Raw genomic sequence first — 15284 nt, forward strand, 5'->3', positions numbered from 1 at the left:
TTTTGGATCAGTAACAGTGGTCAGTTAATTCTCTCCCTCTCTCTCTCCCCTCCAGCGTGTAACTGTGACCCCCAGGGTTCGGTCTGTTCTCTGTGTAACTCTCTCTCTCTCTCTCTCCCCCCAGCGTGTAACTGTGACCCCCAGGGTTCGGTCTGTTCTCTGTGTAACTCTCTCTCTCTCTCTCTCCCCCCAGCGTGTAACTGTGACCCCCAGGGGTCGGTCAGTTCTCTGTGTAACTCTCTCTCTCTCTCTCTCTCCCCCCAGCCTGTAACTGTGACCCCCAGGGGTCGGTCAGTTCTCTGTGTAACTCTCTCTCTCTCTCTCTCTCTCTCTCTCTCCCCCCAGCATGTAACTGTGACCCCCAGGGTTCGGTCAGTTCTCTGTGTAACTCTCTCTCTCTCTCTCTCCCCCCAGCCTGTAACTGTGACCCCCAGGGGTCGGTCAGTTCTCTGTGTAACTCTCTCTCTCTCTCTCTCTCTCTCTCTCTCCCCCCAGCATGTAACTGTGACCCCCAGGGTTCGGTCAGTTCTCTGTGTAACTCTCTCTCTCTCTCTCTCCCCCCAGCGTGTAACTGTGACCCCCAGGGTTCGGTCAGTTCTCTGTGTAACTCTCTCTCTCTCTCTCTCCCCCCAGCGTGTAACTGTGACCCCCAGGGGTCGGTCAGTTCTCTGTGTAACGTCTGTCTCTCTCTCTCTCTCTCTCTCTCTCTCCCCCCAGCGTGTAACTGTGACCTCCAGGGGTCGGTCAGTTCTCTGTGTAACGTCTCTCTCTCTCTCTCTCTCTCTCTCTCTCTCTCTCTCCCCCCCAGCCTGTAACTGTGACCTCCAGGGGTCGGTCAGTTCTCTGTGTGACGTGCGCGGCGGTCAGTGTCGCTGTAGGCCCAACGTGATTGGTCGGCGCTGTGACCAGTGTGCTCCGGGAACCTTCGGCTTCGGACCCTCGGGCTGCACAGGTCAGTGGTGTTCTGACCTGAGATCAGATTCATACGAGGTTTCCACTGGACACACACTGGTCTTATTAACCCATTCTGACCTGAGATCAGATTCATACGAGGTTTCCACTGGACACACACTGGTCTGATTAACCCATTCTGACCTGAGATCAGATTCTAAAAATGTCAGTCGTTCTTCGATTTTTCAAAAATAGCAGACCTACAAGCTCGTAGCGCGCCACTCGGTGGCGCGCTACGAGCTTGTAGATCTGCTATTTTGCAATAGCTAAAGCATAACATGATGCTAACACCAAAATAGGTTCCCGTTCAGAATGGGTTAATGTAGTTTTAGTCACGTTTTAGTCACCTGGAATGTTTTAGTGTTTAGTGTAGTTTTAGTCGACTAAATGTCATAAGATTTTAGTCGACTAAATCTACAGTTGATTTAGTCGAACAAAATGTATTTTGCCAGGCCTTGATGCTGTCGTAATGACCGTATTTCTTTTCACTTGCTGAAAATAGCCGATCTACAAGCCCACGCGACGCGTTGTGGGCTTGTAAATCGGCTATTTGTGGGATAAAAAAATGTGATACGAAAGAATCAAGCATTCAACCAAGCCTTGTAAAAATAAACTATTATATTTTACACACTGTAAAATGCAGTTAACATGCCAGAGGTATTAACTGTCGTGCTGGCGCCCTCTACTGCCCAAGAATACACATGAACTCAAAAACCCCATCTAGACTATATAGTGGAAGGGTTTTTGATACAGAGTGGATGCTACATGTTGTGACACACGCTTTACAGTGGCGGCTGTGGCTCAGGAGGTAGAGCAGGTCGTCCAATGATCCCTGGGGTCGGTGGTTCGAATCCCGGCTCCTCCTCCTGTCCTACATGTGGAAGTGTCCTTGGGCAAAGACACTGAACCCTACATTGTCTCCAGTGAGTCGGTCGGTGTGAGCTCGCCACCGTCGGTGTGTGAATGTAGGGAAGTGAGGACGCTGGCGTCGACTGTTCGCCGCTTCACCTCCCAATGTATGAATGAATGAACCGTTGTAAAGCGCTTTGGAGCACTTGGAAAAGCACTATAATAATAATAATAATAATAAACTTTATTTATATAGCACATCTTCATACATAAAAACAAGCAGCGGAATGCCGAAAAAAAAGCAGGTCAATACAAGACACAATATAATATAAAAATTAGCAAATAAAAATAGCAATACAAAACTAAAAAAGATTAAATGGTAAGGAAATTTGTACCAGAACATAGAATATGAAAACAAGATTAATCTAAACAAATGCCAAGTTGAAAAAAATACGTTTTCAGCTCGCTCTTAAAAACATCAAGGGAGGTCGCCCTTGCCTCCCCCTGGCCAGCCCGGGGCGCCTGATGGAGGGGAAAGGAACTGGTCTCTATACTGCCTCCCCCTGGCCAGCCGGGGCGCCTGATGGAGGGGAAAGGAACTGGTTGGAATAACGTGTTCCTTCCACGCGCTACGTCCAACCAGGGAAACTCCCCCCTGTCAGGTGTAAAGGAGCGACTTGGACACTCAGGGCTGTATTTTGCGTGTCTTAAGTACCAGGTCTTATTCCCTAACTTGAGTAAACTAAAGACCTGGAGGCGTGATCAATGCCATTTGGCTATTCTGAGTGGCCAAAGAGCATTGATCACGCCTCCAGGTCTTTAGTTTACTCAAGTTAGGGAATAAGACCTGGTACTTAAGACACGCAAAATACAACCCTCAGGCTTGAAGGAAGCATGAGTTCAAGTCCGTTGCTCTCCCCTTGTCCCCCATATATGGGGACTAGGTTGGTGAAGTTGTCCCTTTATTTCGCCGTTTGTTTGTTTGTGTTTAACTTTAATTCCACCTCTGTTGTCTTTCTCAGCCTGCGGGTGCAGTCTGGAAGGTTCTGTGAGCCGCCTGTCATGTGACCAGCACACGGGCCAGTGTCAGTGCCGCCCGGGCGCGTTCGGGCAGCACTGCGACGGCTGCCAGGGGGCGCACTGGGGCTTCCCCAACTGCAGGCCATGCCAGTGCAACGCCCACGCCCACCACTGTCACCAGAGGACCGGAGCCTGCCTGGACTGTCGGGACAACACGGGAGGGGACCAGTGTGAGAGGTGAGGAGGGGAGGGGACCAGTGTGAGAGGTGAGGAGGGGAGGGGACCAGTGTGAGAGGTGAGGAGGGGAGGGGACCAGTGTGAGAGGTGAGGAGGGGAGGGGACCAGTGTGAGAGGTGAGGAGGGGAGGGGGGGGGGACGAGGAGCGTCGTGTGGACCGGTGTTGTTTTTGGTGTGTGTGTGTGTGTGTGTGTGTGTGTGTGTGTGTGTGTGTGTGTGTGTGTGTGTGTGTGTGTGTGTGTGTGTGTGTGTGTGTGTGTGTGTGTGTGTGTGTGTGTGTGTGTGAATGGGTGAATGTAATGCCCAATCTATGTAAAGGTGTGTGAATGGGTGAATGTAATGCACAATCTATGTAAATGTGTGTGTGTGTGTGTGTGTGTGTGTGTGTGTGTGTGTGTGTGTGAATGGGTGAATGTAATGCACAATCTATGTAAAGGTGTGTGAATGTGTGTGTCAATGGGTGAATGTAATGCACAATCTATGTAAAGGTGTGTGAATGTGTGTGTCAATGGGTGAATGTAATGCACAATCTATGTAAAGGTGTATGAATGTGTGTGTCAATGGGTGAATGTAATGCACAATCTATGTGTGTGTGAATGGGTGAATGTAATGCACAATCTATGTAAAGGTGTATGAATGTGTGTGTCAATGGGTGAATGTAATGCACAATCTATGTGTGTGTGAATGGGTGAATGTAATGCACAACCATTGCAAAGCGCTTTGAATAAAAGCGCTATATAAATGCACCATTTATTCATGGTGTTTCAGTGTAGAAATAGCAATAGTTAATAGGCTAATCTATGCATGTGGGGTCCATAACATTCCTGTGTTCTACCCGTAGGTGTGCCAGTGGTTTCTACGGTAACCCGGTCCTGGGTTCCGGTACCCAGTGCCGTCCGTGCCCGTGCCCAGACGGGCCGGACAGCGGGCGTAACTTTGCGGCCTCTTGCTACCAAGACAACCGTAACAGGCAGATCGTCTGTAACTGTAACCAGGGTTACACAGGTACAATTTACACCCTCTCTTCTGGCACGTTCGCCATTCCCTTTGTCTTCTTAGTGTTCCCGTGCGTGCGTGCATGCGTGCCCAAAATATGTGGACTCGAGTTGGCCTCGAGTTGGCTTCGTACAACGCTTAAAAGTTCTTTAAATAAATACATTTTGAAATGTCTATGAGGAAAAATGCATTGGGAATTATTTCCTGAGCCCTGGCTCTTTATAGTGGACTGGTAACGTACTGTAGTGCCTGTGGAATGGGGAACCCGGGTTCAACCTCCCGGCCCGAGTCTACACTATGACAACGGATATTGCATACTATAGGTTTCCACCTTGCATCGTTCCCAAGTAGGCCGGTCTAGTAAGAACAAAATGGCCACCGTGTGAATTATGGAACCAAAACTGTCCAACCAGCGCGTCACATGTCTCAGATCGCACATCTCTTATTGGTCCATCCGTCCTTCATCAAATCAAAATCAAATCAAACTTTATTTCTAGAGCACAAGGTCAACCAAAGTGCTGTACAGTGTACACGAACATGAGGTAAACATACAATAAACACAAGTAGCATAGCAAAACAACATCAAAGCAACACAAACAGTACACAGGTTAATTAGGTCAAAGATTCAAAGCCAGGGAGAAGAGATGGGTTTTGAGTAAAGACTTAAAGGCCTCTAAGGAGTGAGCAGACTTAATATGAAGGGGCAGACGTACAGTTCCAGGGTTTGGGGCCGGCCACTGAAAAGGCATGTCCCTATAATGTCTTCCCCGTCTTCCCCTCCTACAGGTTCCCGCTGCGAGGAGTGCACCGCGGGTTACTACGGCAACCCCTCCCAGGCGGGCGGGCGCTGCCAGCCGTGCCAGTGCAGCAACAACATCGACATGTCGGACGCGGGCGCGTGCGACCGCCGCAGCGGGGAGTGCAAGCGGTGCCTCTACAACACGGAGGGCGCCAAGTGTGGCGTGTGCAAGAGTGGCTACCACGGGGACGCCGCGCGACGCAACTGTAGACGTGAGTTACAACAAACCCAGCCTTAGAGAGACGCAACTGTAGACGTGAGTTACAACAAACACAGCCTTAGAGAGACGCAACTGTAGACGTGAGTTACAACAAACACAGCCTTAGAGAGACGCAACTGTAGACGTGAGTTACAACAAACACAGCCTTAGAGAGACGCAACTGTAGACGTGAGTTACAACAAACACAGCCTTAGAGAGCCTTAGATATAAACAGAGTTATGACCCACCCCTCCCACCATCTCCTTGAACTCCTGCCATCTGGTAGGAGGTTCAAGAGCCTATATAGGAGGAAGCACCAGCAGGCTGTCCAACAGTTTCTTCCCCCAAACCATCAGGACTCTGAACACTCACCACATATTGCCCCCAAGGATAGGATGAATAGCACTTTACACACATGCACTTTGAATGCATCAGCACTTTTTTCCTGCCAATGTTGTCTGCTCCTTTTATCTTCTTAATGTTTTTTTAACAAGGCCTTGCCTCTTTTTAATGTGTCTATTGTTTTTAAATGTGAAGCACCATGATCCATGGAGAACGGTATTTTGCTCCCCTGTATGCCCAGTGTATATTTGTGGAAGTAACAATAAATCTGATTGATTGATTGATTGATTGATTGATTGATTGATTGATTGATTGATTGAGTTACGCAAACTGCGTTCACTTCATGGGGCTTCAGTCCAATGGAGGCTCTCCTACACAGACTTCTATTGAGAATGGGGGACAACCAACTAGTAGGCAGAAATGCATTGGACTCACAGGGCAACAGCCCAGCTTTAATGATCTTAAATCCCTTTATTTTAGGTTGTTTTGTAGTAATAAATAGTACAACATAAACATTAAAGAGACTTTAGTTGTTACTGTAGAATACTTTAAAACAGTTGTCATGTTGCACACATGCCTAAAAAATAGCTCTTAGTTGCGCCGCCCTCGTTGAAAACAATGTATTTCCAACTCCAGCTCGTCCCACTCCAGGCTGCATGAACAGCACTCTGAGCGCTGGGTTTCTGCCCCCTCAATGTCCTAACTCTCCTACTAGATGGCTCTGGACAAAACCCAGTGTTGGTTTTTGACAGCAAATTTAGATTTTTAGTTTTAGTCGTAGTCTCTTGAATAGTTTTTATTCATCCTTGTTTTGCCCTGTTTATTTAGATTTGATTATTATTATTATATTTTTTGATGCACCTTGCTTAAATTCCTTCTGCCTGTTTCTTCTGTATACTACAGTACTTTTTGATCCGTCTTATTCTTACTTGTATGTTGTAACCTTAACTGCTGTGCGACTGATTTCCCCCACGGGATAATAAAGCTAAATCTATCTATTTATTTCGTTTTAGTCACATTTTATTCACCCGGAGTGTTTTTGTGTTAGTGTAGTCTAGTTTTTGTCAACATCAGATTTTAGTTAAATGTATTTTGGCGGGCCTTGATGCCATTCTTCTTAAAAAATCTTTAATTTAAATTCTTTAATTCTCTGTCAGCGGCCCAACATCCTGGAATGAACTCCAAACTTCTTTAGAACTGCAGAGCTCCTTGTCGTCATTCGGTCGGTTCAAGGGAATGATTCAAGGCATTTTAAACCGCTGGGCCGTCCCGGGACAAGGACATAATGTTTAATTAGTAAATATGCAGTAGTTAATTCTGACGCTCCGCCTCCTCCCAGGGTGCACCTGTAACTTCCTGGGCACGGAGGGCAGCCAGTGCATGGAGCGTGACGACTGCGTGTGCCAGCGCGCCACGGGGCAGTGCCAGTGTCTGCCGGGCGTCATCGGCCTGCCGTGTGACCACTGCGCGCCCAACCACTGGAACCTGGCGGCGGGCACGGGCTGCGCGGCCTGCGGCTGTGACCCCATGAACTCTGTCAGCTCCTCGTGCAATGAGGTGTGTGTGTGAGTGTGTGTGTGTGTGTGTGTGTGTGTGTGTGTGTGTGTGTGTGTGTGTGTGTGTGTGTGTGTGTGTGTGTGTGTGTGTGTGTGTGTGTGTGTGTGTGTGTGTGTGTGTGTGCGCGTGTGCGTGTGTTATATTGTCAAGGACACGAGTGATTCCTTCCTTTTCAAACTGTGATGTCATGTTATACTCAATTAGTTCTTCGTTGTAAACGAGGCATGATCAGCTATTGGCTGATCAGCTGTATTGTTACACCAGGCATGATCAGCTATTGGCTGCAACCGCACACGCTTTCACTTGGTGGAACCAGTAGAAACCCCTAATAAATGGGAGTATAATTTACTAAGAGCATATCATGATGATTTAAAAAGACAGTTGGAAAATAAAAAATCTCCCCCGTGTGAAGTGAGGGGCGCTCTTATCACCGTATACATCATCAAGACATAATATGTCTATTTGCTCAGACACATTAAACGTCAGTTCTGCATTCATCGTCGAGGGGAATTTAATGCATGGGATTGATTGCAGAATGCAGATAAAAAACACATTCTTAGATTACTAATAAAGTATTCAATGGTAAAGTTCACAGGCCAGTGTCAGTGTCGGGACGGCTTCGGGGGAACGACCTGCACGGACTGTCGGGAGAACTACTGGGGAGACCCCCGGACTCAGTGTAGAGGTAAGGAACCTACTGGGGAGACCCTCGGACTCAGTGTAGAGGTAAGGAACTACTGGGGAGACCCCCGGACTCAGTGTAGAGGTAAGGAACTACTGGGGAGACCCTCGGACTCAGTGTAGAGGTAAGGAACTACTGGGGAGACCCCCGGACTCAGTGTAGAGGTAAGGAACTACTGGGGAGACCCTCGGACTCAGTGTAGAGGTAAGGAACTACTGGGGAGACCCTCGGACTCAGTGTAGAGGTAAGGAGCTACTGGGGAGACCCCCGGACTCAGTGTAGAGGTAAGGAGCTACTGGGGAGACCCCCGGACTCAGTGTAGAGGTAAGGAGCTACTGGGGAGACCCCCGGACTCAGTGTAGAGGTAAGGAGCTACTGGGGAGACCCCCGGACTCAGTGTAGAGGTAAGGAACTACTGGGGAGACCCTCGGACTCTGTGCAGAGGTAAGGAACTACTGGGGAGACCCTCGGACTCTGTGCAGAGGTAAGGAACTACTGGGGAGACCCTCGGACTCTGTGCAGAGGTAAGGAACTACTGGGGAGACCCTCGGACTCAGTGTAGAGGTAAGAAACTACTGGGGAGACCCTCGGACTCAGTGCAGAGGTAAGGAAGCATTGAGAGGGGTCAGACTTATCTGCCCCCCTGGGGCGATATGCATTGCAAAAGGCAGATGAACTGCTGGCAACGTGAGGCTAGTAATAGTCCTTTGTTTCTCCCAGTGTTGTACTGTGCTGTTAACCCATTCTGAACGGGAACCCATTTTGGTGTTAGCATCACGTTATGCTTTAGCTATTGAAAAATAGCAGATCTACAAGCTCATAGCGCGCCACCAAGTGGCGCGCTAGGAGCTTGTAGGTCTGCTATTTTTGAAAAATCGAAGAGCGACTGACATTTTTAGAATCTGATCTCAGGTCAGAATAGGTTAATCAGACCAGTGTGTGTCCAGTGGAAACCTCGTATGAATCTGATCTCAGGTCAGAATGGGTTAATTAGCCTGTTAATCTCTGCCTACCATGCCACTGTCTCTTACACATCTCTCTCTCTCTCTCTCTCTCTCTCTCTCTCTCTCTCTCTCTCTCTCTCTCTCTCTCCCTCTCTCTCCCTCTCTCTCTGTCTCTCTCTCTCTCTCTCTCTCTCTCTCTCTCTCTCTGTCTCTCTGTCTCTCTCTCTCTCTCAGCGTGTGACTGTGACTGGCGCGGCATCGCGTCCTCTCAGTGCAACAGGGCGACGGGCCACTGCCTGTGCGAGCAGGGCGTGTCGGGCGTGCGCTGCGACCAGTGTGCCCGCGGCTTCTCGGGACAGTTCCCAAACTGCCAGCCCTGTCACCAGTGCTTCGGGGACTGGGACCGCATTGTCCAGGTACGTACCGCAGCGTACCGTACGCCATGTAGCGTTGAATGAAAACTAAGCGACCATGACTAAAAGTAAGACTAAATATGTAATGAGTGAAGTTACTGAGACAGGGGAGGGAAGTCAAATAAATACTACTACAACCGACATAAGAACTCACTGAGTCTGCTCTGTTCTGTGAGACACATCAACAGACATTACAAAATATATTGACAATTAAATTTGGTCAATATAACAACGTGTCGCACTGCAGCGACATGTTGTGAGTCCTTGTAGATGGTTGTCATCGCAAGTTTGAAACAGAATTTGTTTCCACCCTCATGCCGCCGACAAGTCGTTTTATCCTTGGGTCAGGTGTGCTCTGAAAATAGCAGATCTACAGGCTCACAACGTGTCACAGCGCGACACTTTGTGAGCTTGTAGATCGGCTATTTTCAGCACGCAATTTTTCAACACGCATGTGTGATATGCCACACATTTAGGGATCCACGATATAATCGGTAGCATGACCGGAATCGGCCATAAAAATGCCATAATATCGGTAACGGAATGGTCTCAGAATAATACAGATTATTAAATCGGTTTTCATCAGCAAAACATTTTTTAAATAAAACATGTAAAAATGCATCAATGAGTTCAATATAAATCAAAAGTTTCTAGTACCTCGATCTATAGTCTATAACAAAAGACAAATCAAATATGATATTTATTGATTGATTGAATACTTTATTAACCCATTTTGGGGCGGGAACCCCTTTTGGCGTTGGCATCATGTTATGCTTTAGCTATTGAAAAATAGCAGATCTACAAGCTCATAGCGTGCCACCGAGTGGCGCGCTACGAGCTTGTAGGTCTGCTATTTTTGAAAAATCGAAGAACGACTGACATTTTTAGAATCTGATCTCAGGTCAGAATGGGTTAATCAGACCAGTGTGTGTCCAGTGGAAACCTCGTATGAATCTGATCTCAGGTCAGAATGGGTTAACAGACTTTAGGGCCAATAAGCCCCTATAAGGGCCTATAGGCTTGTCTCCATTGTGGTTCCTCTGTATAATATCAGAATCAGTCAGAATCGGTATCGGCAGATATGACCCTGCAAATAATGGGATATGAGATATGGGTCATAATTCCATAAGCGTGCGCCCCGACACCCATCCATCGGTCTCTCTCTCTGGTCTCACCACCAGGACCTGGCGGTGCGAACCAAGGCCCTGTCGGAGCGCGCCCACGAGATCCAGACCACGGGGCTCACCGGGGCGTACGAGAAGGCCTTCCGGGACCTGGAGGAGAAGCTGGCGCGCGCCCAGGGCATCGTCAACGCCCGCAACGCCACCGCCACGGCCGTCACCACGCTGATGGAGCTCATCGAAGACCTCAGGTATAATAAAAGCCCGTTGTAATGATGTCAGTATGTAGTCTGAAAACACACCTCTTCAGACTCATTGGGGGAGCCCGGCATCGAACTGGGATATGCAATGTGTTTAACGGCCGGGCTACACCGGGCGATTCTGTGCGCGTTTACGCGGGCGTACATGGACACACGTGCACACGCACTTTTAGGTCCAGTCCTATTTTAAGTGCACGTACTCGTGTGTGCGCATAAACGCGTGCGAAAAGCCTGGTGTTGCCCCGGCCGTAACATTAATATATTGAACATTAAATAAAGAATTGGCTGCGTAATACTTACTGTTTGTGGCATTATAATAACGCCCACAACTCAAATCTAGTTGTATCATTTGATTCTCATTCATTGCCCCATCACAGACCCTGACACTGACATTCTTATTGAAGGTAGTAGTATTCAGCTAGTATCAGAATTTAAATATCTTTGAATTACACTAGACTCAAACTTGACATTTTAAAAGCATGTTAAAAATGTAGCCAATAAAATCAAATTAAATGTATCCAATTTCAGACACATAAAAGACCATATCTAACAACAGATGCAGCCAAACTCTTCATGCATGCTATGATTTTTTCACACATAACCTACTGTTTCACAACCTGGTCACAGACAAATCAGACAACTTTAAAACCCATAGAATCACTTTACAAACAGACATTAAAAACACTGGATCAAAAGCCCAACCGTTACCACCACTGCCATATAGTTCAAAAGTACAACTTATTTAATTATGACGGCTTTAAACACTTTGCAGATGCCTGCCTCATCTTTAAGATCTTAAATGGACTTGCACCTCCACCACTGAAACAGTTCATAGATCGAACGGACAGTGGTGACAGAACAACAAGGGCAACTACCAGAGGGGACTGTGGAGTGCCAATCAGACGTAGTGTGTTTGGTAAAACAGTCTTCTCTGTTAGAGCCTCCCATCACTGGAACAGTCTCTGTTAGAGCCTCCCATCACTGGAACAGTCTCTGTTAGAGCCTCCCATCACTGGAACAGTCTCTGTTAGAGCCTCCCATCACTGGAACAGTCTCTGTTAGAGCCTCCCATCACTGGAACAGTCTCCCTACAGAATTAAGAGAGACCTCCAACTATCTGACCTTCAAATTCAACCTGAAAAGGTGGCTAAAAACAACTCAAATCTGTAATCATGAGTAACTATCAGCACTATTTAGTATTTATCACCGGTGTCATTTCTCACTTCACTTGCCGTTGTTCTGTCCCCTGTACCATGTTGATCTGTTCCTGTATTGTACTGTATTGTATTGTGTTTTTGTATGGACATAGTGTTGGGTGCTTGCACATATGTACACATGGCATCAACGCATGGTGTTGTGTGCAGGCACACTACACTTTGTCCTTCTTTTTATCATTCATAGCCTGCCCTGCAGGGACTACAGATGAAATTTAGCTTCGGCTAACTCTGGCCCATTTACATTGATGTGAAAACTGACATGTTGATTAATGAGCTTTGTCCCTGTCTAATAAATAAATAAATAAATCACCACCACCACCACCACCACAGGGCTCAGATTGGGGAGACCACGGACACCCTGACCCGTCTGGAGGGAGACCTGACCATCGTCCAGGACACCAACTCTGAGGCCTCCAAGGAGCTGAGTGCCCTGGAGAGAGAGGCCAAGGAGCTGAACCTCACCTCCCAGCAGCTCCACAGACACCTGGACATCCTCAAGAACTCCAACTTCCTGGGTGAGAAGAACCAGCTGGAGGCAGCACATTTTGATTCTAGTTTTAGTCATTATTTTATTATATTACTCCAGTTTTGGCATCACTGCACTGGCTTCCGGTTGTTTTTAGGATTGATTTTAAAATGATTTTACTTGTCTATAAAGCTCTCAACGGTCTCGCACCTTCCTACCTACATGACTGCCTGCCTAAATATGTCCCAAACCGCCCCCTGAGGTCTTCCACTGCTGGCCTGCTCGCTTTGCCAAAAAAAAAGGCAACTAAAAAATACGGGGAAGCAGCTTTTTGCTTCTACGGGCCGTCGGCATGGAACAAACTCCCACTGTACCTTCGTCAGGCAGCCTCTGTAGACATTTTTAAAGCTCAGATCAAGACCCACTTCTACAACATTGCTTTTAATTGATCTTTTATTTTTTACTTTTGTTATTCATGTCCTCACTGTATTACATTACTGCTTGTTTTTTAATGTTGTTGCCTTGCTTTTCTTTTATTCTCCATTTTTCTGTAAAGCACTTTGAGCTGCATTTCATGTCATGAAAGGTGCTATACAAATAAAGTTTTATTATTATTATTATTATTATTATTATTATTATTATAGTCTCTTGAATAGTTTTCATTTAGTTTTAGTCACGTTTTAGTCACCTGGAATGTTTTAGTAGTGTATTAGTGCCTCAGTTTTTGTTGGGTCCTCGACATTAAATAGTTTCAGAACCACCGATATAGAAACAGGGTTTTTTTTTCAGAAAACTGTCAGGATTTACAAGACGTTTTGTGTAGAATCTGCTCTCAGTTCTAAATGAGTTAATATATTCTTTGCCCCCCCCCCCCCCCCCCTCCTCCCCCAGGTGCGTACGACAGCATCCGTAGCTCCTACAACACGTCTCGTGACGCCGAACGGCGCGCCAACGCCTCCACCACGGCCAAGCCCAGCGCCGTCAGCCAGTCGGCCGACACCCGCCGGCGCACCGAGAGGCTCATCAACGCCAGGAAGGACGACTTCAACCGCAAGAACGCCCTCAACAAGCGGGCCCTGACGGACCTCGGCGCCCGGGCCGCGGGCCTGGACATGAAGAAGATCAACGAGAAGGTCCGTTTACCACCATGAGCTATCCGAGTCCTTCTGCCAGGAGCTTGAACAGCAGCCTGGATAATAAGCCAGACCGAAGCAGCCGGTGGCAAAAAAAACATTTTCATTTGAAACGATTGAAACATACATAAGGCCGCCACTGAATCTATGTAAAGCGCCTTGGATAAAGGCGCTATATAAATGCAATTAGCATTATAAACAAAGGGATCGCTCAATGTCGTTCTATAGGCGATCTAGGACTTTTCTAAAAGGTTGTCCAATGTCGCCCCATAGGCATATTAAATGAGATATTTCAGGCAGGAGACCCGAGTTATCAATATAAATACAAATGTGTCCACATTTGACTGATGGACTGCCATTGGATTTTTTACATTTTTCGTTTTGTCATGTCATAATATGAAATATGGCTTATAGAGTATAATGTCTTTGCAGAAAACAGCGAGTTGAGAAAAACAGGCTTGAAAGGTTGACTTCTGTGGTCTCTAAAATTACACCTATAGCTACATGTTTAATGATTAAGATGTATTTCATATTTACAGCACATTTTCAGCTCTGACACTTATTTCAGACAGTGGCGTGCACAGACATTTAGAGGGGCAGGTGCTCAAGTGAAAAAAAGGGCACCTTTTTATTTATCGAAGAACCACTGACATAGAAACATATAGCTTTAGATTGTGAGGGCCTAAATAATATAGTAGAAGCGTTTTTTGTCACCATGGTCCACACACTACAAATTAAGAAAATGTTTTTAGGGGGTGCTCTAGCACCCCCTAGTTTATATCTGTGCACGCCACTGATTTCAGACATGCTCTAGTAGTATGTGAAGAGTCTGCCTGCAGTGCTTTTAACTTTATAAAAAAAAAAAAGGTGGAGGTTGCGCGATGGCAGTCTCTCAGTCAAATCTGGTCCCCAGATATAAATGGCGCCTGTATATAAATATAACGCCCGCCGTCCCACCAGGTGTGCGGGGCGCCGGGCGACGCCCCCTGCGGAGAGAGTCCCTGCGGCGGCGCGGGATGCCGCGACGACGAGGGGCAGCGGCACTGTGGCGGTCTGAACTGCAACGGAGCCGTGTCCAAGGCCGACCACGCCCTGAAGAGAGCCAGGGACGCAGAGACGGAGCTCAACACCGCCATGGGAGAGGTGGACGGACTCTATACCAAGGTATGGGAGAGGAGAGGAGAGGTGGACGGACTCTATACCAAGGTATGGGAGAGGAGAGGAGAGGTGAGGTGGATGGACTCTATACCAAGGTATGGGAGAGGAGAGGAGAGGTGAGGTGGACTCTATACCAAGGTATGGGGGAGGAGAGGAGAGGTGGATGGACTCTATACCAAAGTATGGGAGAGGAGAGGTGAGGTGGATGGACTCTATACCAAGGTATGGGAGAGGAGAGGTGAGGTGGATGGACTCTATACCAAGGTATGGGAGAGGAGAGGAGAGGAGAGGAGAGGTGGATGGACTCTATACCAAGGTATGGGAGAGGAGAGGAGAGGAGAGGAGAGGTGGATGGACTCTATACCAAGGTATGGGAGAGGAGAGGTGAGGTGGATGGACTCTATACCAAGGTATGGGAGAGGAGAGGTGAGGTGGATGGACTCTATACCAAGGTACGACCTTCGGTTTTTGAGTGGTGCAACCCTACAACCAGCAATGTCCGTGTACACCTATGTGTTCACCTATGTACAGTATTTGTTCACCTATGTATGTATGTATGAGCACCAGTATGAGTACCAGTAGGGGCGCTGTTGTGCCATGCAGAAACAAAGAGAGAGAGACAGAGACAAGGCTCCTCCCGTTCCATCGGTAGCTCTGCTCGATTGGCTTTGCCTGCAGCCTCATGTAGGTCCGCACACAACGGAGAGGCCTCGGGTTGCGCTGGATGAACATAGCGACGATGAGAGTCGTTTTTTAATGTGCTATACAAATAAAGTTGACTTGATTTGATTCAAGATTCAAAGACTTTATTGCCATGTCAACAGAGTTGATTGGAATTTGTTTCAAAACAGACATACAAAAAGACACATATTCACATCACATATTCAGACAGTAGAAAAAGATACAAAAGTACAAACATCATATGAGGGGGACCAATAAA

At 47.2% G+C, this 15284-nt stretch overlaps 1 protein-coding gene across 2 annotated transcripts in view; it reads left to right on the forward strand.

Moving 5' to 3' along the window:
* Positions 1-15284, forward strand: part of lamb2 (laminin, beta 2 (laminin S)) — a 91409-nt gene that overhangs the window by 66952 nt on the left and 9173 nt on the right. For both annotated transcript variants that reach the window (XM_080763693.1, XM_080763694.1), the window contains exons 19-29: positions 809-952; positions 2823-3057; positions 3899-4062; positions 4840-5064; positions 6733-6950; positions 7539-7635; positions 8811-8992; positions 10171-10361; positions 11918-12102; positions 12945-13186; positions 14147-14350. In XM_080763693.1, coding sequence (XP_080619819.1) covers positions 809-952; positions 2823-3057; positions 3899-4062; positions 4840-5064; positions 6733-6950; positions 7539-7635; positions 8811-8992; positions 10171-10361; positions 11918-12102; positions 12945-13186; positions 14147-14350 — 2087 coding nt within the window. The remainder of the gene's footprint in view (positions 1-808; positions 953-2822; positions 3058-3898; positions 4063-4839; positions 5065-6732; positions 6951-7538; positions 7636-8810; positions 8993-10170; positions 10362-11917; positions 12103-12944; positions 13187-14146; positions 14351-15284) is intronic.

The sequence above is a fragment of the Protomyctophum bolini genome, assembly GCF_963924005.1.
Source record: "Protomyctophum bolini genome assembly, chromosome: 5".
NCBI lineage: Eukaryota > Metazoa > Chordata > Actinopteri > Myctophiformes > Myctophidae > Protomyctophum > Protomyctophum bolini.